Here is a 27,671-nt window from a genome sequence, read left to right as displayed (position 1 = left end):
AGTACTGGAATACGGAGGTAATACATGTATTACTAACACATCTTCATTATGCCCAGTCCTACTCTTACTCGTCAGGGTGTTTATGATTCCCCCCCCCCACCCTCACACACACACACACCTACCTGATAGAGATGCATTGGCCCTCAACATGCTAAGAAATATAAACTAGTGCATTCTGGGTATTAGGGAACTTTCTGGTCCTAGCAGCAAGAGGGGCAGAGTTATGAATGAGGACAATCACAATATTTGTAAGGGCTCTCGTCATAGAGGCTCCAGTCCCACTGAGTAAGTACTGTGACGTGAAGAGCTGGACTAGGAGTAATTAAGGTTACTGAAAGTAAACCCTGCATATGATGGGAGGGATCACCATAAGTAATCCCGACCTCCATATACCTTGCTTTCATTTTCTCATCTTGACACGTTTCCATTCCTTTCCATGTTCAGTTACCCTTCCCATACTCTGGCACCCTTGCTCTCTTTCGTCCTCCTTTACATCCCGTCGACCCTTACACCTCACAGCCCGTACTTATTGAAGGCTTTGTGCCTTCAATAAGTACACAAAGCCTTCAATTAATAAGAACTGTGACGAAACGGGTGGACAAGGAGTAAAGAGGATTTTCGAACATTGCCTGGCCATTAGTCCTTTTTGACTCCACCACCTTCGTACTGCCCCATGCAACCCACCCTCGTCTTCTTCCCACTGATTGCATTTCTTAACAGCTCTATCTTCTGGGGCTCTTATCCACCTGTGCTATCTCGCTTCCACTTAATGACATCCTCAAATACGCTTCTGGTCCCTACTTTGCATTCATGTTCCCTCCCCTCCCCTTCTCCTCGCTGACTTTCCTTCGCTATGATGTCTGGTGTTGTAACAGTACGCCCTCCTCACTTCGTCCTGGCCACTGTCCCTTTGCCTCCCCACCACCCTCCAGTCCTGGCGCTCTCACCTCCCCAGACCATGTTTTATCATACCCCCTTGCTTTCCTGGACTCTTACCGTGGCAACTAAACCACGTCTCGCAGTCTCCACACGTTCGCGTTCCCTTCGCCAGCTGCCTGCGATATCCTTCCCTCACTCCGTTCAATACGTCTGCTAGCTACTGCCCATCTTTACTCCCCTCTCGCCATGCTTCATGCAGTCTCTCCTCGTCGCCACTCGCTTCCTTAGCAGCGCCCATTCCCGCCCATACACTCCCAATCTCCCCAGCCCCTCACGCTCCCCTATGCAATCTCTTTCCGCCTTTGCCACCGCTCATCCCACGGTCCCCTCGAATAGCCCACCTTTCCCACGCTCGCATCACCTCCATATCACGACTCCCTTTCTGCACACTTCTCTCGCACGCTTGAAGCGCACCTCGTACCGCCTGTTTCCACCTGTCATGGTTCTCTGCGCTTGAACCCCTCACTGCTGAACCCCACCTCGTTTTCAACCTTACTCATTCACTCGCTCCGCTACAATCCCAACCCTCGTCACCGCGTCCGCCTGACTCTGTTCACATCACACCCCTCCCTCGCCCTCTTCCCCTCCCTCTTAAAACGCCCCCCTCCATTCACGCCTCTTCCCGCCCCCGTCACTGCCCTCTGCCCCCCCTCTTCCCTCCTCCATCCTATCTCAGCCACCCACCAGCTCGGCCCCCTCCAGCAACTATCCCCCTGGAGGCAACCCCCGATCCCCCGCTGTGACCTCACTTCTCAGGCAGCCTCACGACCACGTCAGGCCCGGGGGGCGTGTCCGCCGGGGGGGCGTGTCTATATAAAGCATGGACGGATGCGCGGCTCGCTTTTAGTCAGCGCCAAGTCTCAGAGGGAGCGAAGCACGGGCGGGAGAGACAGGTGGGCGAGCAGGCTGCAGCCCCGTACAGCGTCCCGTGACTCGAGGAAGAGCTAGAGTCCAGCTCGGGGGGGCGTGTGTCAGGACCCCGAAAGGAATCTGCGAGGGGGGGGGGCGGCGAGGTGTACGCAAGGTGTCAACGCGCAAAGGGGAGGAGCTTGTGAAGAAAGGTGGGGCATCTGAGACCTATGGGAGGAGCTTCCGTGCTGGGGGAGGGTCTTGTAAAGTTGAACTATGGCCATGGTAAGAACTTTCTGGAATCCTGAAATATTTGCTCTATAATTGTCCCTTGACAATTACATGTAACACCAATCCAAGAAGACATTAAACTAGTGGACCTTTGACCACCAACGGCCCATAGGGGAACCCTTGACACCTATTCTATCAATGGAGTAGTGGACCACAAGAATCCGTTGGAGTTGTGTGCTTTGGAGTTCCCTGAACACGTCCATTGGTACACCTTTGGAACTACTGCGGGAAGAGCAGATCACCTTGACATAAAACCAATGGACTATTTGTCTGATCAAACATTAGTGGATTGATAAAACGTCAGACATTTATTGAGTAGGACACTATGGAATAAAACAAAATTAAAAAAAAATCTTTGGATCTCTGATCGACTTAAAAATCTTATGTGGATATTGTAACCCTCAAAAGGCATTAGTAGAAGCATGAATAGTTGAGAAACACTGATGGATACTTACACCCAGAACATTCCATGGTGGACCTACTTCAAAGCTATTCGTGGAACCAGGAGCCTTTGAAAAATATTGATGGAAGTTTGATGTGTGGAAAACAATTGGTGGAACCCTTCGAGATATATGCAGATGAAACACTGAACTCTAAAATCAGTCGCTGGTTGATCTCGAAACACATGCCATTGGTGGAGCCTTGAACCCTGACATACGCGTAGTTAAATCTTGAATTATATGAAGTGATTGGTGAAGTTGTGTACTTTGACATGTCCTTGTTGAAGTTCTGAACCGGCAAATAGCTGTTTTAAAAAGTTGTGCTCTGGTGGAATACGGTGTGAGAGGCTTCAGGACGGATTTGGTAAGGTGCAGGGGCAGGGACCTGCTGTGTCTGGGGCAGGTGCCATTGAAGCCCAAAGGAGTGTGCTGGCCATGGTACCCCTGCTGGTCCTACTCCCCCTGCTGGCCGGTGCAAGATCCCAGGAGCTGTATGCACCGCACTCAATTCGCCTGGAGGGTGACATCACACTTGGTGGGCTCTTCCCTGTACATGGGCGTGGGGCCCTGGGCTTACCCTGTGGGGACATCAAGCGTGAGGCAGGTGTGCAGCGCCTGGAGGCCATGCTTTATGCCCTGGATCAGATCAACGCAGACCCGGACCTGCTGCCCAACGTGACCCTGGGGGCACGCGTGCTTGACACATGCTCGCGGGACACACACGCCCTGGAGCAGTCACTCACCTTCGTGCAAGCACTGATCCAGAAGGACACCTCGGATGTACGTTGCACCAGTGGAGAACCCCCTGTGTTTGTGCGCCCGGAAAGGGTTTTGGGTGTCATCGGGGCCTCGGGGAGCTCTGTCTCCATCATGGTGGCCAACATTCTACGACTCTTTCAGGTAGGGTGTTCTTTCGAGATATTTGATCTCCGAAAAGGCCTTAATGGTGGTTCATGTTTAACACCCTCGGAACAGTGCCTCCCGTCTTTGCTTTCACTAATAATATAACCCCTATAGAACTGTTCGTGGTCACTGCCTCCACTCTGCAGCGCAGGAAGCCTTGTACACGAGTAGTGGATTGACTGAGCACCAGCGAGACTACTCTGCCCACTAGTGAATTTGGCATGCCACCCCTCACCTTCAGACCCCGACATGAACCCATTCCTCTTATCCATCTCCAATCCCTTTACTTTTAAGGTGCAGTGCGCTGCAAGAGTTCTTTTTTCTGCGATAGGAATATGGGTTAGACCCCCCCCACACACATACACACAAGTCCACGCTATTCCCTTGCTAGGAAATCCCGGGGGGGGGGGTTCAGACAGGCATTTCGAGGGCTTCCAGAATACACCGGGTGTCGGTCTTCCCCCATTGCCGTCCTCTTCCCGGGAAGAATATTGCAGGCGTCCGCTCGTCTCCTGTGTGAGAGCAGGGCTTGCCATGGAAGAGGCCACACTGCCGTTGGAAACACATGCCAGCGTTGTGCTCTTCTGGTGAATTGTTATCTTGGCAGGTTTTGCCAATGGGCTCGTTGATTCTCATGCAAATTCTGGTCCCTGGCACATCGCCATCCCTCGCGCGCCTGGTTCCTCCTTGGCGTGCTGCTGCCCCGCCCCCCCCCTCTTCCCCCGTGTTGCCAGTGAACGGGACACCGCAACGAGGGGCACAGGCTTCCCCGCAGCAGTGCCCCCAGTCTCTCTCTTCGCATTCATCCCTCTGCTGCTTCCTCCGGCCCACCACCAAAGCTGTCACCCCAGCTCAGGGGGTGCCATGGGTTCCAAAACCACTTGCGGAGGCTGACGGGGTTGGCTTCTAAGCGACCCCTACCACCTCACACACCCCTAGACAGTATACCGACAGCCCCTGCACGCACCAGCCCTTGCTTGCTCTCCCTCAAAAGCAGACGGCACCTGGAGTCTAAATGGTGAATGACGGCCGAATTCCTGCTCTTTTTAAAAGGGGCTGCGGGCTGGCGTGTCATGGGGTCGCATGCCCCTTTCTCCCCGTTATCGCCTCAAAATACTGCGTGCGTCCCATGCAGATCTTTCTGACCCCCCCCCCGCCGCCTCTTTCCCGCACCGGCGTGAAGTCTGGGGGCATTCCTTTCACCCCGCCTTACTAGGCAATTGACCCCACTCCGTGCTTGCCCTTTCTCCACTGTGCCGTGGCTTCAACACATTGATTCCCTCGTTCTGTGCCACCCCCTCCTTCACTCCACATCTTGCCTGCCTCCCCATTCATCCCCCACGAGCTCTCAACCCGTGACGCTTTGGCGATTTATGTCCCCATTTACAAGAAGCAATCTGCGAAAAACAAGGCAATGATTTAAATGGCTTTGCATTGGAGTGAAATATGGCCCTCAAAACATGCCTGTAAAGGCACGGGGCGGCGCAGGGGTGCGTTCCCCCGCATTAAATATTAACCATTTACGGGGACACAATAATGCGTCTCCCCTGGAGCCTTTCTTTGCAGAGTCTAATCCGGGGGAGCGTCACCGAGATGGCTATGTTTTAGTTGGGAAGGCAGCAATATCGCCATAATGAACCGAGCTCTCATGCAATGTGAGCGCGCGGAAATGCATGCTTTAACCCCGTTAAGGCATGCACGCTCCGTCGTTCGGGAATTCACGGCTCCACGGGGACCACTTGATGAACACCACACCATGCCACGAGCGCTGAGTTATGCAACTCGCTCGGGATGGGGGAGGCGCGGGGTGCGTGCTAGACGCAGAGCGGCGGATTAGGGGGTCCTGGAGGCTGCGCCCGGCTCATAAAAGCACGGCGCCGCTATGCTTGCGAAGGGGAGGTTTATGCAGAGTAATTCTCGCATACACGGAGCGGGTGCTTGGCTAGCAGGGCTCGGTGCAGTCATATGCAGGGCCAGCTCCGAGGTACCAAGCCTGCGGCATGCGGGCGGGAGTGTGCAGATGTGTGTCCTACTGTGCTGGCCATTCAGACTAGGTTACACGGGCCAACTCCCAGGACTGACTGCGGGCAGCTGCGTATGTTCATGATGCAGGCTGTACGTGCCTTAGCTATGGGACCTTGGACAGCTCCCTGCGTTCTTGACGGGCGTTAGACAGTTCGCTGCACGGAGCAGACGTGGCAATTCGGCCATTTCATAGGAGGGGCCAGACCTCAGATCTGTTAATAAGAACCCCAAGCCTCCAGGGGGCAGAGGCAGGTCGCAGCGTTGCCCTGGCTGGCAATATTGCCGATGGACAGTGAGAGGGCACGGTGTGGGCATCGGCCAGCGCTCACCTGCCAGTTCCCTGCACTAGAAATAGTCTCTGGGAATATAGTGGCAGCACACAGGTAACACACATTACTTTCAACAGTACACAGGGTGGGCTCTTGACAGCTCCCAAAGCCCGTATTCATTGGGATGCTCCTTAGAATGCTGCCACTGTTCAGCGTGCTCTGGACAGCGCCTAGTGCTGAATAGGCACGGAGGCTCGCTCTCGGCGCATTGTTCACTGCACTGAGCACTAGGGGGTTCTTATGCTGACCATGTGCAGCTCTCTGCTCACAGAGCCCACACAACAGACGCGTCCTAGGGCGCTGCATCGGGCAGCTCCCTTCACTGGTTGCATACCACAGGCATAATGCTGTACCTTACACATCTCTCATTGCTGATTGGATAAGAGAGAACTTCCATCACCGGTTGCATACCAGGCACCGCCCAGTACTTTTCGCCCAGTACTTTTCGCTGGATATACCAGACATGCCGTATTCCTCTACGCCGAAGAGCTCCCAGCACTCCAAAGTGTACAGGAGAGCTCTAGTCAGCAATTACATACCAGGCATAAATACCCTTTAACATAACATAACATAACATAACATAACATAACATAACATAACATAACATAGCTGCCGGCGCTGACCACTGCATGGAACTCTGCAGTGGACACTGGAGGGCTCATGCTGTTAGCCAGTGGGTGCAACAAGCACCTCCTGACGCCCAGCGCTGGACAGCTCCCGGTGCTGATCCATCTGTCACAGACAACTCACTACACTAACCAGAGGACAGCTCACAGACAACACAGTGCACTGACCACGGGACAGCTCACAGACAACACGGTGCACTAACCACAGGACAGCTCACAGACAACGTAGTGCACTAACCACAGGACAGCTCAAAGACAACACAGTGCACTAACCACGGGACAGCTCACAGACAACGCAGTGCACTAACCACAGGATAGCTCACAGACAACACAGTGCACTAACCACAGGACAGCTCACAGACAACTCACTACGCTAACCACGGGACAGCTCACAGACAACGCAGTGCACTAACCACAGGACAGCTCACAGACAATGCAGTGCACTATCCACGGGACAGCTCACAGACAACGCAGTGCACTAACCACAGGATAGCTCACAGACAACACAGTGCACTAACCACAGGACAGCTCACAGACAACTCACTACGCTAACCACGGGACAGCTCACAGACAACGCAGTGCACTAACCACAGGACAGCTCACAGACAATGCAGTGCACTATCCACGGGACAGCTCACAGACAACACAGTGCACTAACCACAGGACAGCTCACAGACAACGCAGTGCACTATCCACGGGACAGCTCACAGACAACGCAGTGCACTAACCACGGGACAGCTCACAGGCAACGCAGTGCACTAACCACAGGACAGCTCACAGACAACTCACTACGCTATCCACGGGACAGCTCACAGACAACGCGGTGCACTAACCGCAGGACAGCTCACAGACAACTCACTAGGCTAACCACGGGACAGCTCACAGACAACGCAGTGCACTAACCACAGGACAGCTCACAGACAACGCAGTGCACTATCCACGGGACAGCTCACAGACAACGCAGTGCACTAACCACGGGACAGCTCACAGACAACGCAGTGCACTAACCACAGGACAGCTCACAGACAACGCAGTGTACTAACCACAGGACAGCTCACAGACAACGCAGTGCACTACCCACGGGACAGCTCACACCACTACTAGCATAGAGCACGCCCTCTAGCCCCGACCACTGGACAGCTCAGTGCATGTACCGGTACCGCCTAGGCCTGTTCTCTGGACAGCTACCATCACCGATCGTTTCCCAGACACAACACAGCACTGCGAGGTGGACACCGCCTAGCAGTATACGCTGGACATCTCCCATCACCCATCGTATACCAGACACTATAGCATTGAGAGCTGGTCACCACCTAACCGTACGCTGGACAGCTCCCATCACCCATCGTATACCAGACCAAACACAGCACTGAGACGTGGACACCGCCTAGCAGTATACGCTGGACAGCTCCCATCACCGATCTATAACCCCAGCGCTCACACCAGTGATGGCACACTGGGTACACGCCTCTGTACACTTCGTCGTTCCCATCTCCGACCGTACGACAGACAGTCCCTCGCCTGTAAGCGCTGGGCAGCTCCCATCACTGAGTATTTCCGAAATGCTCCCAGCGCCTAACCCCGTCGTATACCATCACACTTCCATCACACATATATACCAGACATCTCATAGCGCTCTATAGTGTACATCTCCTAGCACCTATATGACAGACAGCTCCTGTATTGCACGCTGGCCACATCCCATGTCTCGCCGTGTGCCGTCCAATACCAGACATCCCCTAGTGCTGTCACTGGAGATGTCCGTGTACACTGCACTTCCCCCATCACTAATCACATGACGGGCATTTCAATGGTCTGTGTGCCCGCCAGACCCCAGCAGGCCCGGCACTGATCATTCCCTAGGGCGATCGACTGGGAAGCATCCCTCGCACTGATCGCGTACCAGACAGCCCGTGTGCTGCACATTTCGGATGCACGAGCTGGACGCCGGAGAGCTTCTAGCTCGGACGACCCTACTGCTGTACCACAACTGCTAAAAGCACACAGATCCCGATACTGACATTAAGGGCAGGCCAGGTCTAAAGCTTGGCAGCACATGGGAGGGGCAGCGCCCAGCCTGGCGCATTCGCGCCAGACACTGCCTGGTGCTGAGGATGGCGTGTCTGACCACCACAGCTCCCAGCGCTGTGGATGTCTGCTGGTCTGCGATGCCGACATACACTGTAATGAGAGACAGCGGCTCTGCATCATCAACGCCACGAGCTGGCAGTCACGTGGGCACTTCTGATGGCACCTGCTCCTCGGGTCTCGAGGCTTAAGACCCTTGCGTGTCTGCTAATGGTGGATCGTGTGTCTAAGCGACTCTCATTGGTCTGAATACGGGCACTCCTGCAGGATTGCCGTTACCTGTCCGTGCATTTGCCGAACAGCGACCGTTGCTCCCCTTAGCTGCAGTGCACACTTCGGACAGTTCACCCCGGACGGCGTATTTACAGGCCCGCTGCTGGGGCTAAAAGGCCACCTCGAATAGCTCTCGGGGGTCTGCATTAATGCAGGCTACCTGTTAGGGTTCAATGCACGCCCAGGCGTGCTCGTATTCTTCTGCAGACATGCAGGGTAGAAATAGGGTTCAATGCACAGCCTAGAAAGATCGCATTGGGCTGTGTACCTGCAGACTAGCTGTTAGGGTAAATGCACACCCGATAGAGCCCTGCTTAGATAGCACAGCTGCATGGCATCCGTTATGGATCATTGCACAGCCTAGACGTCTCCCCCTCGTCCGCATGTGTGCAGGGCTCAGTGCAGATCCGAGACAGCTCACATTAGACAGCATTCCTGCAGGACGGGTGTCAAGGCTGGGTACACAGCCGAGGCAGCTCTCACTGTGCAGCATACCTGCAGGGTAGGTATCTGGGCTCAGTGCACAGCCGAGACATCTCACACTGGACAGCATAAACGCAGGGCAGGTGTCGAGGCTCGGCACACAGCCGAGAAATCACTCACTGTGCAGCATGCCTGCAGGGTAGGTATCTGGGCTCAGTGCACATCCGAGGCAGGTGTTATGGATCAGTACACATCCGAGACATTTCACCCTCGTCAGCATGTGGGCAGGGTAGGTGTCAGGGCTCAGTGCACACCCGAGACAGCTCCCATTAGACAGCACACCTGCAGGCCATGTGCTAGGGATCGCTGCACAACGTGTACATCTCAACCTCGTCCGCATGTGTGCAGGGTAGGTGTCAGGGCTCAGTGCACATTCGAGACGTCTCATAGCAGAGCACACCTGCGTGGTAGGTGTCTGGGCTCAGTGCACATTCGAGACTTGTCTCATGGGACAGCATGCCTGCAGGGCAGATGTCAGGGCTCAGTGGACATCCGAGACAGCTCGGATTGAACAGCATACATGCAAGGCAGGTGTCAGGGCTCAGTGCACACCCGAGAGAGCTCAGATTAGACTACATGCCTGCAGGGCAGGTGTCAAGGCTCAGTGCACATCCGAGGAAGCTCTCGTTAGACGGCACACCTGCAGGGCATGTGTTATAGTCATTGCACAACCTAGACAGCTCACCCTCGTCTGCATGTCTGCAAGGTAGGTGTCAGGGCTCAGTGCACATTCAAGACATCTCTCATGGGACAGCATACCTGCAAGGTAGGTGTCAGGGCTCAGTGAACATTCGAGACATCTCTCATGGGACAGCATACCGGCAGGGTAGGTGTCAGGGCTCAGTGCACATGCGAGACATATCTCATGGGACATCATACCTGTAAGGTAGGTGTCTGGGCTCAGTGCACATTCGAGACATGTCTCATGGGACAGCATACCTGCAGGGTAGGTGCCTGGGCTCAGTGCATATTCGAGACATGTCTCATGGGACAGCATACCTGCAGGGTAGGTGTTGGGGCTCAATGCACACCGATACACGGACCTCTTTTTGGACAGCATACTTACAGGGCAGGTGCCAGGGCTCAGTGCAAATCCGAGACAGCCCTCGCTGCCGCGAGTGCATGATGTGTAGTGTTTGAGTTCATGTTCTGGAAGCTCTCAGTGCTGACCACAGTTGTTGAACAGGAAATATTGCCTATGAAACGTAATTGCCAACCAATCACCGTTGGTTATACGTGCTAGCCAAGCATCGGTTCCCTGGTCCTTTCAGCTCGAGAGAGTGGTCAGTGATGTGTAAATATGATGGGCAGTTCCCACGGATGGGGCCACATGATAAAGAGCTTTCGATACTAATACACGATAGACTGTTGCCACTGATATCCATATGTCTTTATGTTAATATATTCTTTTAGACTGATCAATCACTCTTCGTATTTACGGCATTAAAACCGTGTAGGGTACAGATTGAAAACATTCGAAAGTGGATGGACTTTGGTGACTAATGGAGCGAATGCCTCCCGGGAAAGAGCCCCCTAGTGTAAGGAGTAAAACTGAAAAACACCTGGCTGCTTGTTTTATGGAAGGAAGGTAGTGAAACATATAAAGCATAGTAGGTGCGGACATTAACGCAGGAAATATATTTATGAAACATGTTGAACAAATAAGAGATTCTAGTACAGCAAGTGGGCTCTTGGGACACGCAGAGGGTCTCACAATGAACATGTTAAAGCGGTGGGGGTGGGGGTGTGATCTCTTCTTGGAGCTTTCAAGTGGAGCTTGGTCATGGAGTTCTGCACAGTCTGGAGTCTTCTGACAAGAGATGTAGGAGGCCTAAATAACCAGTTTTGACATAAAAAAAGAAAATAATGACTGTGGTTGGGCTGGTCTTTCCGCGGTGGCAGATATTATGGCAGTTGTTTGGTTAGCTGTGAGGAGATGACAGATATGAAGCTGTGGTTCGCTTGGCCATCATGCGGCACAGTCTTCATGACTGGGCTTCGGTTGGTCATGATGAGGTGGCAGCCTTCATGATTGTGGTTTGGTTAGTCGTGACGAGATGGCATTTATCTTTAATGTGGTTTGGCTACTTATGAGGAAATGGCAGCCATGACAACTGTGGTTTGGTTTGCTGTGAGGAGATGGCAGACTTTAGGTCTGTGCCTCGGTTGGTCATGATGAGGTGGCAGCCTTCATGATTGTCGTTTGATTAGTCGTGACAATATGGTACTTCTCTTTAATGTGGTTTGGTTTGTTATGAGGAACTGGTAGCCATCACAACTGTGGTTTTGTTAGACGTGGTAGCTGTCATAACTCTAACTTAGTTCTTCCGGACATTGAGGTGTCAGCTGTCATGAATGGTTTAGTTAGTCACCAGAAGATGTTAGCCATCATGCATGTGCTTTTGTTAGGCATGATAAGATGCCAGTCGGCATGACTGTGGGGTGGATTGTTTCTTAGAGATGGTTTCTGTCATGGCTGTGGTTTGGGTAGTCCTGCGGTGATGGTAGCCATCACAACTGTAGTCTTCTCAATCATGATGAGATGGTAGCTGTCATGACTGTATTCTTGTTAGTCGTGATGCGATGGAAGCTGTCATGACTGTAGTTTTGTTAGCTGTGATGAGCTGTCATGACTGTGGTTTGGGTAGTCCTGATGTGATGGTGGCCATCACAACTGTAGTCTTCTCAATCATGATGAGATGGTAGATGTCATGACTGTAGTCTTGTTAGTCGTGATGCAACGGAAGCTGTCATGACTGTAGTTTTGTTAGCTTTGATGAGCTGTCATGATTGTGGTTTGGGTAGTCCCGAGGTGATGGTAGCCATCACAACTGTAGTCTTCTCAATCATGATGAGATGGTAGCTGTCATGACTGTATTCTTGATAGTCGTGATGTGATGGAAGCTGTCATGACTGTAGTTTTGTTAGCTTTGATGAGTTGTCATGACTGTGATTTGGGTAGCCCTGATGTGATGGTAGCCACCACAACTGTAGTCTTCTTAATCATGATGAGATGGTAGCTGTCATGACTGTATTCTTGTTAGTCGTGATGCGATGGAAGCTGTCATGACTGTAGTTTTGTTAGCTTTGATGAGCTGTCATGACTGTGGTTTGGGTAGTCCTGATGTGATGGTAGCCATCACAACTGTAGTCTTCTCAATCATGATGAGATGGTAGCTGTCATGACTGTATTCTTGTTAGTCGTGATGCGATGGAAGCTGTCATGACTAGTTTTGTTAGCTTTGATGAGCTGCCATGACTGTGGTTTGGGTAGTCCTGATGTGATGGTAGCCATCACAACTGTAGTATTCTTAATCATGATGAGATGGTAGCTGTCATGACTGTATTCTTGTCAGTCGTGATGTGATGGAAGCTGTCATGACTGTAGTTTTGTTGGCTTTGATGAGCTGTCATGACTGTGGTGATGGTAGCCATCACAACTGTAGTCTTCTCAATCATGATGAGATGGTAGCTGTCATGACTGTATTCTTGTTAGTCGTGATGCGATGGAAGCTGTCATGACTAGTTTTGTTAGCTTTGATGAGCTGCCATGACTGTGGTTTGGGTAGTCCTGATGTGATGGTAGCCATCACAACTGTAGTATTCTTAATCATGATGAGATGGTAGCTGTCATGACTGTATTCTTGTCAGTCGTGATGTGATGGAAGCTGTCATGACTGTAGTTTTGTTGGCTTTGATGAGCTGTCATGACTGTGGTGATGGTAGCCATCACAACTGTAGTCTTCTCAATCATGATGAGATGGTAGCTGTCATGACTGTATTCTTGTTAGTCGTGATGCGATGGAAGCTGTCATGACTGTAGTTTTGTTAGCTATGATGAGCTGTCATGACTGTGGTTTGGGTAGTCCTGATGCGATGGTGGCCATCACAACTGTAGTCTTCTCAATCATGATGAGATGGTAGCTGTCATGACTGTAGTCTTGTTAGTCGTGATGCAACGGAAGCTGTCATGACTGTAGTTTTGTTAGCTTTGATGAGCTGTCATGATTGTGGTTTGGGTAGTCCTGAGGTGATGGTAGCCATCACAACTGTAGTCTTCTCAATAATGATGAGATGGTAGCTGTCATAACTGTATTCTTGTTAGTCGTGATGCGATGGAAGCTGTCATGACTGTAGTTTTGTTAACTTTGATGAGCTGTCATGACTGTGGTTTGGGTAGTCCTGATGTGATGGTAGCCATCACAACTGTAGTCTTCTCAATCATGATGAGATGGTAGCTGTCATGACTGTAGTCTTGTTAGTCATGATGCGATGGAAGCTGTCATGACTGTAGTTTTGTTAGCTTTGATGGATGAGCTGTCATGACTGTGGTTTGGGTAGTCCTGATGTGATGGCACCCATCACAACTGTAGTCTTCTCAATCATGATGAGATGGTAGCTGTCATGACTGTATTCTTGTTAGTCGTAATGCGACGGAAGCTGTCATGACTGTAGTTTTGTTAGCTTTGATGAGCTGTCATGACTGTGGTTTGGGTAGGCCTGATGTGATGGTAGCCATCACAACTGTAGTCTTTTCAATCATGATGAGATGGTAGCTGTCATGACTGTAGTCTTGTTAGTCGTGATGCGATGGAAGCTGTCATGACTGTAGTTTTGTTTGCTTTGATGAGCTGTCATGACTGTGGTTTGAGTAGTCCTGATGTGATGGTAGCAATCACAACTGTAGTCTTCTTAATCATGATGAGATGGTAGCTGTCATGACTGTAGTCTTGTTAGTCGTGATGCGATGGAAGCTGTCATGACTGTAGTTTTGTTAGCTTTGATGAGCTGTCATAGCTGTGGTTCGATTAGTCATGATGAGGCAGTAGCTGTGATGACTGGTCTGGTTAGTCCTGATGTCATTGTAGCTGTCATAACAGTAGTTATGGTAGTCATGATGAGACGGTAGCTGTCATAACTGTATTTTTGTTAGTCGTGATGCGATGGAAGCTGTCATGACTGTAGTTTTCTTAGCTTTGATGAGCTGTCATGACTGTGGTTTGGGTAGTCCTGATGTGATGGCAGCCATCACAACTGTAGCCTTCTCAATCATGATGAGATGGTAGCTGTCATGACTGTATTCTTGTTAGTCGTGATGCGACGGAAGCTGTCATGACTGTAGTTTTGTTAGCTTTGATGAGCTGTCATGGCTGTCATGACTGTGGTTTGGGTAGGCCTGATGTGATGGTAGCCATCACAACTGTAGTCTTCTCAATCATGATGAGATGGTTGCTGTCATGACTGTAGTCTTGTTAGTCGTGATTCGATGGAAGCTGTCATGACTGTAGTTTTGTTAGCTTTGATGAGCTGTCATAGCTGTGGTTCGTTTAGTCATGATGAGGCAGTAGCTGTGATGACTGGTCTGGTTAGTCCTGATGTCATTGTAGCTGTCATAACAGTAGTTATGGTAGTCATGATGAGACGGTAGCCACGGACGTGATTTCACCAAAATGCCAGAGTAGTGGAAGTGACATCAACACTTGACCTCTCAGGATAGCACAGTAAGTGATGTCATTTGATCCCCACCTTAAAGAGACATCACAGGAAGCAATGGAACACAACCTTTCAACCCTTGACAAAACAGGAAGTGGCTTCATATGGCCTTGTTCCTAAGTACACTACAAAACATATGTTACATTACTACTATGAAGTGATGTGCATTTCATACAAGAATGGATCACCATATTTATTGTTAATATCTGTGTTATAGGCTCACATTTCCAGATGAATGTGAATGCAAGCAGACGTCCAAGGCCAAATGATGATGTGTTATTATATAGCACTTATTCTTAAGCACGTTATATAGAACAAATAAACATACAATAATCACCCAACCTGTGTTGGTACTCATTTATCGACCTCAGAAGGATGTAAGGCTGAATTGAGGTGGAAGAACAACTAAATCAGTGACTCATCCCCCTGAAGTGTATCTGAAATAAACCTTTAATGAAATAAACACAGAACAGGTTATCATTCCATGTTCTTTCTTGAGTGGAGTGCCTGCTACCTTTTTGAAAACATGTTGCAAGGAACTTGGTTGGTCACCGTGAGTTACCTGGGGAACCCAGACGTGGACTCCCTGCTCACTGTGCTCAGAGAGGCACAGCTACACCTCACCGATGAGGCCCAACAAGGCTGAAACACGTGTATGGGGTTGCTGTTGGTACTTCTGTTCAGAGAGGAATTGCCATATCATTTCGGTGCTGGACTGCCCATTTGGGCGGGACAATGACTGATATGCAAATGGCTATTTCCCATCTGTGAATGGTTCAGTCAGCAAATAGCGTGTGCTGCAAACTCTCATCTCAAAGTGGGAAGAAAAAAATCAATGAACAGGTTATCATGCCATGTTCTTTCTGGAGAGGAGTGCCTGCTACCTTTTTGAAAACATGAGTCTAGCAATTACTGTATAGAATTCCAGAAATACACATTATTTGTTTTTCTTATTCTTTCCGATTTAGCGTCACTGGGGAAAGTGTTACACTTGTGGAACACCCTGCTTTTTTTGTGAAGAGGCCTGAACAAGAAAGACAGCATCTCCAGAAACAACGAGTCACATGGTGTTGGCCACAGCCCAGGAGTTTACATTTAAAAAATAATTTTAAAAAACAAGATTATTTTTCTTTTACGGGTAGCAAGGAAGGCCGCAGGGGGAGCAAGGGAGAGCTAAGGGGTCACGGTTGCAACCCTTGGTGACCTCCAAATGACATCCCTGGTGGCAGCTGTCATGACAGTAGTTTTGTTAGTTTTTGTATTGAGATGGTAGCTTTATGATGACTAATTTGTTAAATAGGGTAGTTTTCATTGCTGGTGGTAAAATTGTCAGTTCTTGTGAATAAGGCTGTACGTTGGACATCTCTCCTTCTTACCACTCTTGCAGGGTCGTTTTCATTGGTGAATAACCTTGTTGGCCATATTCAGGGATCAGCATACTTGCTGGCCAGTTTTTATTGCCAAATACCTTCTTTAATGTGCAGCGGTACTTGATATAGATGTTCCAGGGTTGAGCAGAAATGCCAGCTAGCTACTTTACGGTTCACAAAGGTCAATTATCTTGGGGGGTGGCGGGATGGGGGGGGCTTGCTGGCCAATTGTGACTGATAAGCATTCTGGCTGTTGCAAAACAAGAGGGGATGTTTGGAAGATGTATAATTCATCTTAACCTGTGGCACTGGCATTGCACTGGGCGTAACCCCCAAAGACCATATGCAAACCGGGCTTGGTCCCACCCAAAAGGGGCAGTCCCACCGTAAATGCTTGCTCACATCCCTTCTGCAGAGACCACAAGCATCCCAAGACATTTTTCGGCCTCATTCAGGCTGGCCAATTCCAGTTGTCTCTTTCACATGCTGGATTGTAAGGCTCTCTCCCCATGCCAGCCCCTTTCAACTCCTTCTGCCACGGGGCTTAAGATGCTGCTAGCCCTTCGTTCTAGCTCTGAGAGGAGAGAAAGCTGTTGACACTGCCGTATTATCAATCTACCCCTCTCCCCTCTCCCTGCTGATCCCCCTTGGAATAAATGAATACCGTAGTCTGGGGGAGGGGGTGCACATCTGCCATATCTGATGGCGCCTGCCTGAAGCGCATGGCCTTCGCTCTGGAGCAGGAACGAGGCTCTAGGACACAAACATGACGAGCCCTGGGTAAGAACAGATCTCAGAGACGTCCGGAGCCCAGAACGGTAACGTGTTTGCAGTGCGACCCGAGACTGGTTTCAGAGACCCCATTCCCAATGCTCTGCTTTTGAAGGGCATCATGAAGAGCCGTAGCAATCTCTTGGGCTCGGAGGAGGACCTCTGACAGCTGACCACAGAACCGCGCCATTAGTGACTGGTTTGCACGCACTGCCTTATCCTGCAAGACTGGGCGGGAGGGTTGTTGCTGCTTGTGAAATAACATTGTAAGTGTGTGATAATCAGCAGTGGCTGCGTGCAGGCTCGTTTAGTGCCCTTATATGATTTGGCGCAATGTCCGTTTACAATCACGCGAATAAAACGTGGGTTGCCCCGAAAAGTGGTACATCTATGGTGTAGGACTAATATAATGAAAACAAGAAATCCAAAAAAGCTGTATAAGGAATTGAAAGCTAAATGCTGATTCTTATTCAAAAATGATATCAAAAGATATCCTTATTAAATTATCCTTTGGAACATAACTCAATCATAAAAAGAGGGCAAAGAAAAAACACCAAAAACTAATTAATGAAAAATAGTACTGTATTTCATTAGATATAATGGTTAGAGAGAAAACAGAATCAATGGTGCTTAACAGAGTGAATTCAACAATATTCATGAAAACAATAAATAAAATGTTTTTCAACAATAAATAAATAATGAGAAAACAGACATAAAAATGAACAATTGGAATATATAATAATACATGCGTATGTTGCAACTGTGGAATCAGTTTTCAAGTCTATAATAATAAATGCGTATGTTGCAACTGTGAAATCAGTTTTCAAGTCTATAATAATAAATGCGTATGTTGCAACTGTGGAATCAGTTTTCAAGTCTATAATAATAAATGTGTATGTTGCAACTGTGGAATCAGTTTGAAATCAGTTTGCAAGTCTGGAACAACAACAAAAAAAAATGTTTTTCCACAGTAAATAAATAGTGAGAGAACAGACAATGAATGTAAATTAACAGGTTTGCCTACGTAAAATTCTTCATTTACAGATATCAAAACTAATATCGGAAAAGGTCCAGGATGTTTTGAGTAAGAGGAACAAAAAAAAAAGGAGGGTTCCAACTAACGAGGACCTGATCACGTTTCGGCAGGCCAACTGTAGGCCTTCAAAATCTGAAAACGCCTTCCTCTGGGCAGAATGTAAAGTGGTAGACCCCAATGGTACTGGGGGGATTCCTTGGACAAAATGATTTGACAAAAGTCCATGTCATGGCAGGCAAGCGCAACACAGCAAGTCACGGGGTCAAGAACAGCATACAGCTGCACCCTGGTTGTAAAAAATGTAGTTGAACCAACAGTGTGGTGGGATCCTGTATTTATGAATTAGGGCCCCCAAAAAAATGGGCTGAAATTCGCATCAATCTGCAATTTGATCATAGGTAAATCCATTCAAGGAGTGTAGTAAATGAATACTTGGAGTACTATAGCAAAATCAGACAAATGATTGTGGTCCCTTGAAGACCTGCAGCGCCGAAATGACAGACTGCGGTGTGAGGCCGTGCGGCTCAGCAAAGCTTGCTGTAAAGGAAGCCTGCTGGGTAGCTGGGCCGTCCAAAATATTTCCTGACAAAGACTGATATGCAAATGGTATGTCCATCTGTGAAAGGTAAAGTGAGCAAAAAGTGATGGCTGCAAACTCTCAACATGGGAAAAACACAGAAAAAGTTATCATGCCATTTTCTTTGTGGAGAGAGGCGCCTGCAACCCTTTTGAAAACATGAGTCTAGCAATTGCTGTATAGAATACCAGAAAGACACATTATTTGTTTTTCTTATTCTTTCTCATTTAGGGTCACTGGGGAAAGTGTGACACTTGTATAACACCCTGTTTTTTTTTATAAAGAGGCCTGAACAAGAAAGACAGCGGGCCTCATTACGACTCAGGCGGTAAGGGGTTTACGGCGGCGTAAACAGCGCCGACCCTTACCGCCTGATTCCGAGGTCCCTTAGCGCCATGGAGGTTTTAACACCTGCTTTTAGCAGGTGTTAAAATCCATGGCGCTAAGGGACCTTGATGTTAATTACGCCACCGTAATTTACGGTGCCGTAATTAACGCCTTCCTCACTCCCATTAAGCCCTATGGGGTAAAAATGGGAATGGGGAAGGGTAAATGGCGATTTGGGCCAACCTCGGAATGGGGCGGTAAGTCCGCCAACCACCATGGTGTAAATGTAGTTTACGCCATGGTGGTAAAGGTACGACCCAGGCGGTAATTTACCGCCTGGGTCGTAATGAGGCCCAGCATCTCCAGAAACCAAGAGCCACATGGTGTTGGCCACAGGCCAGGAGTTTACTTTTAAAAAATATTTTTTTTTAAAAAAAGATTCTTTTTCTTTTAGGGGTAGCAAGGAAGACCATGGGGGTAGCAGGGGAGAGCTAAGGTGTCACAGTTGCAACCACTGGTGACCCCCAAATGACGTCTCTGGTGGCAGCTGTCATGAAAGTAGTTTTGTTGTATTGAGATGGTAGCTTCATGATGACTAATGTGTTTAATGAGGTCATTTTCATTGCTGGTAGTTAAATTGTCAGTTCTTTTGAATAAGCTGTACGTTGGACATCTCTCCTCCTTACCACTCCTGCTGGGTCGTTTTCATTGGTGAATAACCTTGTTGGCCATATTCAGGGCTCAGCATACTTGCTGGCCAGTTTGTATTGCCAAATACCTTTTTTTAATGTGCAGTGGTACTTGATATAGATGTTCCAGGGTTGAGCTAGCTACTTTTCGGTTCACGCTGGGCAATTATCATGAGGGAGGGGGGGTGGGATGCTGGCCAATTCTGACTGATAAGCATTCAGGCTGTTGCAAAACAAGAGGGGATGTCTGGAAGATGTATAATTCATCTTAACCTGTGGCACTGGCATTGCACTGGGCGTAACCCCCAAAGACCATATGCAAACCGAACTTAGTCCCACCCCAAAAGGGGCAGTCCCACCCAAACTGCTTGCTCACAACCCTTCTGTAGGGACCACAAGCATCCCAAGACATGTTTCGGCCTCATTCAGGCTGGCCAATTCCAGTTGTCTCTGTCACATGCTGGATTGTCAGGCTCTCTCCCCATGCCACCCCCTTTCAACTCCTTCTGCCACGGGGCTTAAGATGCTGCTAGCCCTTCGTTCTAGCTCTGAGAGGAGAGAAAGCTGTTGACACTGCCGTATTATCAATCTACCCCTCTCCCCTCTCCCCTCTCCCTGCTGATCCCCCTTGGAATAAATGAATACCGGAGTCTGGGGGAGGGGGTGCACATCTGCCATATCTGATGGCGCCTGCCTGCAGCGCATGGCCTTCGCTCTGGAGCAGGAACGAGGCTGTAGGACACACACATGACGAGCCCTGGGTAAGAACAGATCGCGGAGACGTCCGGGGCCCAGGACTGGTTTCAGAGACCCCATTCCCAATGCTCTGCTTTTGAAGGGCATCACGAAGTGCCGTGGCAATCTCTTGGGCTCGGGGGAGGACCTCTGACTGACGGCTGACCACGGAACCGCGCCATTAGAGACTGGTTCGCTCGCACTGCCTTATCCTGCAAGACTGGGCGGGAGGGTTGTTGCTGCTTGTGAAATAACAGTGCGAGTGCGTGTTAATCAGCAGTGGCTGCGTGCACGCGCGTTAAGTGGCCATATATGATTTGGCGCAATGTCCGTTTACAATCACGCAACCTCTACGTTTCATGTTTATCAGCTGCACCATGGGTATTCCTCCGTGGCGAAGACTCGCAGCTCACGTGGCTAAAAGGAGCGTGGTTGTTTAGACACAGCTGATGTAGCACGAACCTCTTTCTTTGTCAGTTAGCATCGCCCAGATGCCGACCCCTCCACCCACCCCCTTTGTATTGATGACAATATGATGTGGCCGGTGTAAGACTTGGATCACACTTTAGACCTAGCCTGTTGCTGACAATCGGGGGGTGGGGGGAGCGGGGGCACACTGCCGTGTTTTTGCAATAGCACAAGCGCAATTTTGCACCTGCAGTAGGGCAAACACTGGATGTGCAACAAAAAAAAATACACTTTAAATGCAACTTTTGCACCATGGCAAGCTATGCCATTGTGCTAATACAATTGGACCTTAGCAGTGGGGAACACTTTGCCCTGGCGAACACATGCATTGAAAGAGCAGGATTTTGTCCCTAGGGCAAACTCCGTGCACACTTCACTCACACCGGTGCAGTTTCATTATTGTGGCCCAGGAACCATGACGCTTTAGCAATACACACTGGGTTGGCTGCTGGTTGACTCATGGACAGACTAAGGGCTGTGAAGCCGATAAGACTGGACTCCCCGTCAGGTGTGGACTGAAAGGCCACCACCAGCCTGGGAAGTAGGGGCTCCCGCCCAGATATTCCTCTCCTTACACACCACAATACATGTCTTTACCCTCTTAAGTACTGCTTCAAAAACAAGAATGGCTTGATTCAAAAAGTGTGTATGAATGGTATTTCCCTATTGAAAAATAATGGGTGAATCAGTCACTTTTGCTTTACACCCATTGGTCACATGGTTGTGAGGTGTAGATGGTTTGATGTTCTCTCTCAAAAGCAGTGTTCTGAATCAAACAACAGCGCACACAGGCCGTGGTAAAAATAACCATAACTGATCATCAGCCCAGTTCCTTGACCCGGGAGGAGCGGGCGATGGCCCGGGGCTCAGAGCTGAATAGCTCAGGAGGTGGATGCAGTAAGGGGCCCACACAGAAAGCTGCCGCACAACAGATTAAGCAGCTTGCTGTGCCGGTGAGCGCTGCTCTGCAATGTGCTGGTGGCTGATCTCTGTTGACTTGTAGATGATGAGTTCAGAATATGCAAACAAAGAAATTCATATTCTAAAACGCAACGTGTGAGATGCTCTGGAGTCGCACAACCCTGTGCCCCTCATTCTTTGTGTTGACAGCTTTTCAAGTGGGGCAATTTATAAGTGATGGTACATTTAACACGCCATTGGGCCTCATTACGACCCTGGCGGAACGGGTTAACGGGCTCCGCAAAAGGAGACAGACCCGTTAAACCCATTCCGTCACATTACGAGGTCCCCTCGTGGGACCCGGTAGGACGCCCGGCCCGTTGTTTGCTCCCTCTCCCATTCCCATTCAGCCCTATAGGGGCTGAAATGGGAATGGGGAAGGTCCGGGCCCGGGTTCCTGGAGGGAGGAATTACTGGGCCCTCCAAACTCAGAATGGCCCGGTAATTCCCCATTCTGGGAACCCGGACCCGGACACGATTTCGGCGGCAGCCATGCCGCCAATAGCGGCATGGCTACCGCCGAGGTCGTAATGAGGCCCATTGTTTTTTATACAGTATGTGCTTAAAATTTCAGTGTAAAGAACTGAACATGGGTCATTTTTATTCACCAGGCCAGCACAAGTATCAGTTGATCAAACCTATGCAAAAGAGAATTAACGTGCCACACAGAAAAGTTTAAAACTTTTTTCTTTATGTTCGTGTTATTTGACACAGCAATTTATTTATTTTTTGTTGCTTTTTGTATATTACTTTTTAGTTACATATGGCGCATCCTGGGAAGGTTCTTCACTCTAGTTTTCTTGCTTACGTATTCTAGTGGCTGCATTGGGATATGAACTAAATGCATCCTCTCAGCATCAAAGGTCTTCATTGTCTAAACAAGCCAACCACTGCCTAGCGCGCACACCATCTGGCTTCTCAATGTGATTTGGCACCTTGATTAGGAAAGTAGAGTTCATTGTTTGTCACCATGCAGACAGTGGTCCATGGCAAATCAATGAAGTGAGGTGTGCAGCAATGATTTGTGCGCTGCACAAGTCGCCACCCAGTTGGTTAATGGCATGTATGTGGTGCTCCCTTATGTAACAGCACATATACCTGATTTTGTCTGATGTGCCCAATATCCATACAAGATCACACTGGACTGTTTTGTGTATGTGACTCTGATGAGCGCGCAATACTGTGCCCACACTTAAACACATACAACAATCAAAGAAGTTGCCTCAAATTGTAAATTCACTAGGCCAAACACTGTGATTTTCATTAGCTGCAGGCCAGCACTAATAAGAAATGCTAATGCCAGCTCTGTTAGATAAAGCATGGGCCTGCTCTTTTTTTGCCAAAGAGGTAGTGGCTAAGGACCTGTGAGCCATATACCACACATCAGAAGCCGGTTTTGTTTAGAACTCTTCATCAGCTTATTACTGGTCAGGCTAAAGTTTGAAAGATGTACACTCCTATCTGTGTATCCTCTCTGTGCGTTGCTTATTTGGTCTCTCCTGCGCAGAATACTTCCCTGTCTGTAGTTATAATTCCCTAAAGATGTTTCTCTATTGGGGTTGGGCATTCACACACTGAGACACAGCCCTTCCTCCTCTGCAATTCTTCGGAAACAAGAAGCAAAACAACCCTTGTACTCCCTTTGAGTGGCTGATGTTGCAGCCATTTTATACTCATATCCAAAAACATAAGCTGTCCATAAGAGCATGTACAGTTGATGGTTACAAACATTTTAATGTTAGGGTGAATATTGTGAACGGTGATGTGAGCACCAAGCCATGCATCAGTTATGAATTTAGAGATTCACACATACAATCCTTTTATCACAGACTTGTTAATCAAATGTAGATATCTCTGATCACTGTTTCAGTCCTAAAATGCTCTGCGATTTAATGCAAAGTATACATGAATCCTCATTGGTGCTATTTGTCCCCTTTCCACCTCTCTGAGAGGTATTTCGAAAAAGTACAATTTGAGTGTACCAGACTGTCCATCTTGGAATGCTAACCTTCTATCAGAAAATAATTCATATGGTTAGTCTAGTATTGGCCCTTGCGAAATACAAGTGAGGTGGTATGAACAGCACACCTGCAACACAGGGCCAGGTCAGTGTGCCCTCAGACTCCAGTAGGCTGTTCGCACCGCAGTTTGTTTGTTCGTTTTATTAGCTTATAAAGCGTGCAGAACCCAGGGGTAGCTAGGCGCTTGGTCTTGTGTGACGGTTACATACATGTACAGTTACATAAATACAGAAGTTTACAGTTACATAATATACAGCAAACAGAAGTGTACAGGTATGATTGGTGATGTTGGTTACAGACATGTTTAAGATGCAGTGTTAAAGTAATTACAACATTAAATAGTAGGAACACTGAAGGTGCAGGCTGGGATTTGAACTATATACAGGTATATACAAGTTGAGGATTGAAGAAGTGAGTATAAGGTTATGTGCCAATACGGACAGTTTGAGACTGCATTCAGGCAAGGCCTCCCCTAAGAGCAGGTGACACGAAAAACCCTTTACTTGGGCAGCAACAGCTGTGTTTTCAAATTAGAATTCTTTTGTAAAGTACTTAAATTACAATGTGATAAATGCAGCTTAATTTATATTGCAATTATTTACTCATATCGAGGAGGGGTTTTGTTGCACGACAGAGGTGTAGTTTGAGAGTGACATTTGCCAGTCAGGGGGTGGGGGCACATTCTGATGTTTCGCCCTGGGCACCAAGTTGGCTAGAAATTGCCCTGCTGATAATAGTATGTTTTAAGCTGCACTTCTTACCATGTTTCATGACCATGGTATTTATTGTAGCCATTTCAATTCTAGACATTTTCTAAACCCAAGGATGAAAACCGAATTTGGCTCTGCTTGGACTTGAACATGTTCGCTGCAGTTTAATCACATTTCTCAGCAGCAGGCACCTAACATAGAGAGTTAGCTGCATGCCAAGTGAACATGAGCTGTCGTGTATATGCAGATGCCGAGTGTTTTCACTGATGACTGTAGGAAGGAGGTGGTGCATAAAGTCTCACATGTTCTCTTGGCATGTTGATGTGTGATTTGTATTATTCTTTTGTCTCGGTTGAGGCAGCATCTGGCTTGAGCGGACTGTGGTGTGTGTACTGATCACACTCAGGGAGGCAACCATACACCAGCAAAAACCCAGAACTGGAGCCGTTGATGATGCTGGCCCACCAGGCAAACCCCAATATGTTTAATGGCCAGTCCACCCCTAGGCTGGAGCAATGCAGTCACCTGTGTGTCAAAATCATATCAACTTAAAGGTAGAAGGCCAGTTTCTGCCACTGACTACCCTCACAACGCCTTCCTTCTAGCAGGGCTGGTAGGGCACAGCCTTACACAGAGGAACCCTGATTTGAACTTGCCAATGTGCGTTATGCTATTTTACGTCAATTGTCAAGCACACTGCTGCAATTTACATAGCCTGGGAGCACTGAGGACCATATTGTGATGCAATGTGCTTAGTTTATAGTAGTAGAGGCCAAGAGGTGATAAGCCCTGGTGGGAGGTGAGACACCTATGGCATTCCCCATCTTTGACCTTCATGGGATTGGTGAGATGCTGGTAGCTTGCCAGTATGGGTCCCGTTCACTGATGTCAGGCATTTGAGGATCATCCCCATGTCTGACTGTTATGAATGTACTGGTTTAGGATGGAGGAATCAGTGGTGTGAGTGTTCTGGTAGGTGGGACTTTTATATTCTTTCCCCATCTTTTTCATTTCAATGCTTGTTGGGTTGATATATTAAAAAAAAAAAGAAAAGTATTCAAATGCTATATATTGACCGCAGACCTAGCTTCATGAAGCAACAGAGTGCTATACAGAGGTATACACCAATACAGATGCACAACAGAGCGCTTTTCAGAGGTAACATCAGAAAAGATGTGCAGCGGGAGTAGGGCAGAGAGGAGGGGTACAGCTGTACTGGCTGCTAGGGAGGAGAGGGGTGTGCAATGTCTAGTGAGTCAGGAGACGCGAGGTGGCAACAGGATGGCCTAGGTGTTGAGGAGGAGACACTTGTTGAAGAGATGTGCCTTTAGTTCTTTTGTGAATTGTGGGAGCGTGGGGGCGAGTCTGATGCTGACAGCCAGGAGGTTCCATAGTCTGCGGGCCTAGGCAGACAAGGCTTGTTTTCTGGTCCTTTCCTTTCTGCATCAGCGGATTTCAAGGCTGCATGTGTATGTGCGTAGGTGAGCAAAAGTGGGATTTCTGTTTACTTTGGTCAGGCAGCAGCAGCGGGAGAGGGACACCATAGGTCTCTCCATATCCACCCTGTATGAAAGCCATAGTCTAAGTCTGAGGGGTCAAGAAGGGTATCACTAGCAGGCAGGTGGGATATCTGTAGGCCCATCGCCCTGCTTCCTGAGGTTGACGATTTTATTTAGGGGCAGATTTATGAATGCTGTGTACTGCGCTCATACAGGTCAGTTGAGTGATGTTGGGCCACTCTAGCTCCTACCAGAAGAATGACACTGCTTAGTCCAATTATGGTGGGTGGTGTTGGTGAGTTGAGCAGCCTCGGCAGGAAGGGCAGAGGCCCGTTCGTCACCTTCTCTTAAAGGCCAGGTTTTGATGAGTGTCCCTGTGATACCCGTTTTGTGCTGTCAGACAGAGGAGGTTGGGTACACTTTTGCCCTGCCCTGCCCTGCTTCTCCCTGTACTAATGTCATAACTTGTGTCAGGCACAGGGGTTTGACACCCCTCTCCAAGCCCTACATTCAGGGGTGTCATGGTGTGCGTGCAGTGACCTGAGGGAGTCCAGGTGACTGTAGACCCTCACCATCTCCAGCCTTTAGGAATGCCACAGTGTAGGCCAGAGGGGCTCCTAAAGGGTACTTATTCACTCGTGCTGCATATAATGCTATGCAGCATTTCTGATCGGTTCATCTTAACATCTGTTCGGTAAAAACGGTCCCCTGCTCCCGCCCACCTCCTATAGCCAACATGACCCTCTAAAAGCTCATCTGAGCCTGGATTCCTCGGGCTCGTAAGCTGCCTTCCTGGGTAAATAGGTGCCTCGCGGATTTCACAGTGAGGGCGATCCCTCCGCGGAGAGCAGCTGACCGTGACATCTGCTTTCAGCTCTCTTTCTTCGTATTATCGTGTATACCATATGCCTTGGTATAGGAATGACCGAGGGAGCAACGGAGTACTATGTACACAGTATCCCAGATCGATTGATCAAGAAACACGAACAGCTCCCCATTGTACCTTCCATGTACCGATCTGTAATGTTCACTCCATTGTTCTAACGTTTCAGCCACTCCTCACTGTGCACACTTGCACCCACTGTGCAATATCCTCCCTTCTGAATCAAAGCGATTCCCTCTTTGCATACGCTCCTTCATTTTGCGTATTATTGCAATCTTCATGCCACCAGGAGCTTGATCCCTCTTCACCCCCACCATGCACCATGGTCCAGCCTTGACAACACTCCTCCCACATTGTAACACCCTCCTCTTCATTTTCACAGCGCTCTACGCTGCTTACCCTTCTGCATATTGACACCCACTTTTCTCTATGGCCTCCTTTGCATGTGCCTCATTTTCACATGCTCTACAGTGCTTACCTGACATTGCCGCCCGCTTTTTTCTATAGCCTCTTCTTTGAATTTGCTTCCTTTTCACACGCTCTACAGTGCTTACCTCTCTGCGCAGTGACACCTGCTTTTCTCTATAGCCTCTTTGAATGTGCTCCATGTTCATATGATCTACAGTGCTTACCTCTCTATGCAGTGACACCCGCTGTTTTTTATGGCCTAGTCTTTGACTATTTCCACTTGACCCCCTCTTAGCGCATCTACGCTCAATTTTCAACATCCCCTCTCTTTAAAAAAGACACTCTGCTTGTCAATCCACCTTCTTTGGATAATTGCCATCTTTGCACAACCTCTGCATCTTTTCACTTTCATCCCCACGAAATGCCTCATTTATACCCGACTATATTTGCAGAAACTTACGTACACATCCAGTTTCTT

The 27,671-nt window shown here is 48.8% G+C and overlaps 1 protein-coding gene across 1 annotated transcript in view; it reads left to right on the top strand.

Annotated features, from left to right (window-relative positions):
• Positions 1-1,763: 1,763 nt before the first annotated feature.
• Positions 1,764-27,671, top strand: part of GRM7 (glutamate metabotropic receptor 7) — a 2,427,639-nt gene continuing 2,401,731 nt past the window's right edge. Inside the window, exon 1 of the mRNA XM_069643494.1 lies at positions 1,764-3,419. Coding sequence (XP_069499595.1) covers positions 2,955-3,419 — 465 coding nt within the window. The 5' untranslated portion in view covers positions 1,764-2,954. The remainder of the gene's footprint in view (positions 3,420-27,671) is intronic.

Source organism: Ambystoma mexicanum, chromosome 2p (genome assembly GCF_040938575.1).
Source record: "Ambystoma mexicanum isolate Mex_15411 chromosome 2p, UKY_AmexF1_1, whole genome shotgun sequence".
Classification (NCBI taxonomy): Eukaryota; Metazoa; Chordata; class Amphibia; order Caudata; family Ambystomatidae; genus Ambystoma; species Ambystoma mexicanum.
The sequence above is the reverse complement of the archived record's forward strand: the minus strand, read 5'-3'. Positions and strand labels throughout refer to the sequence as shown.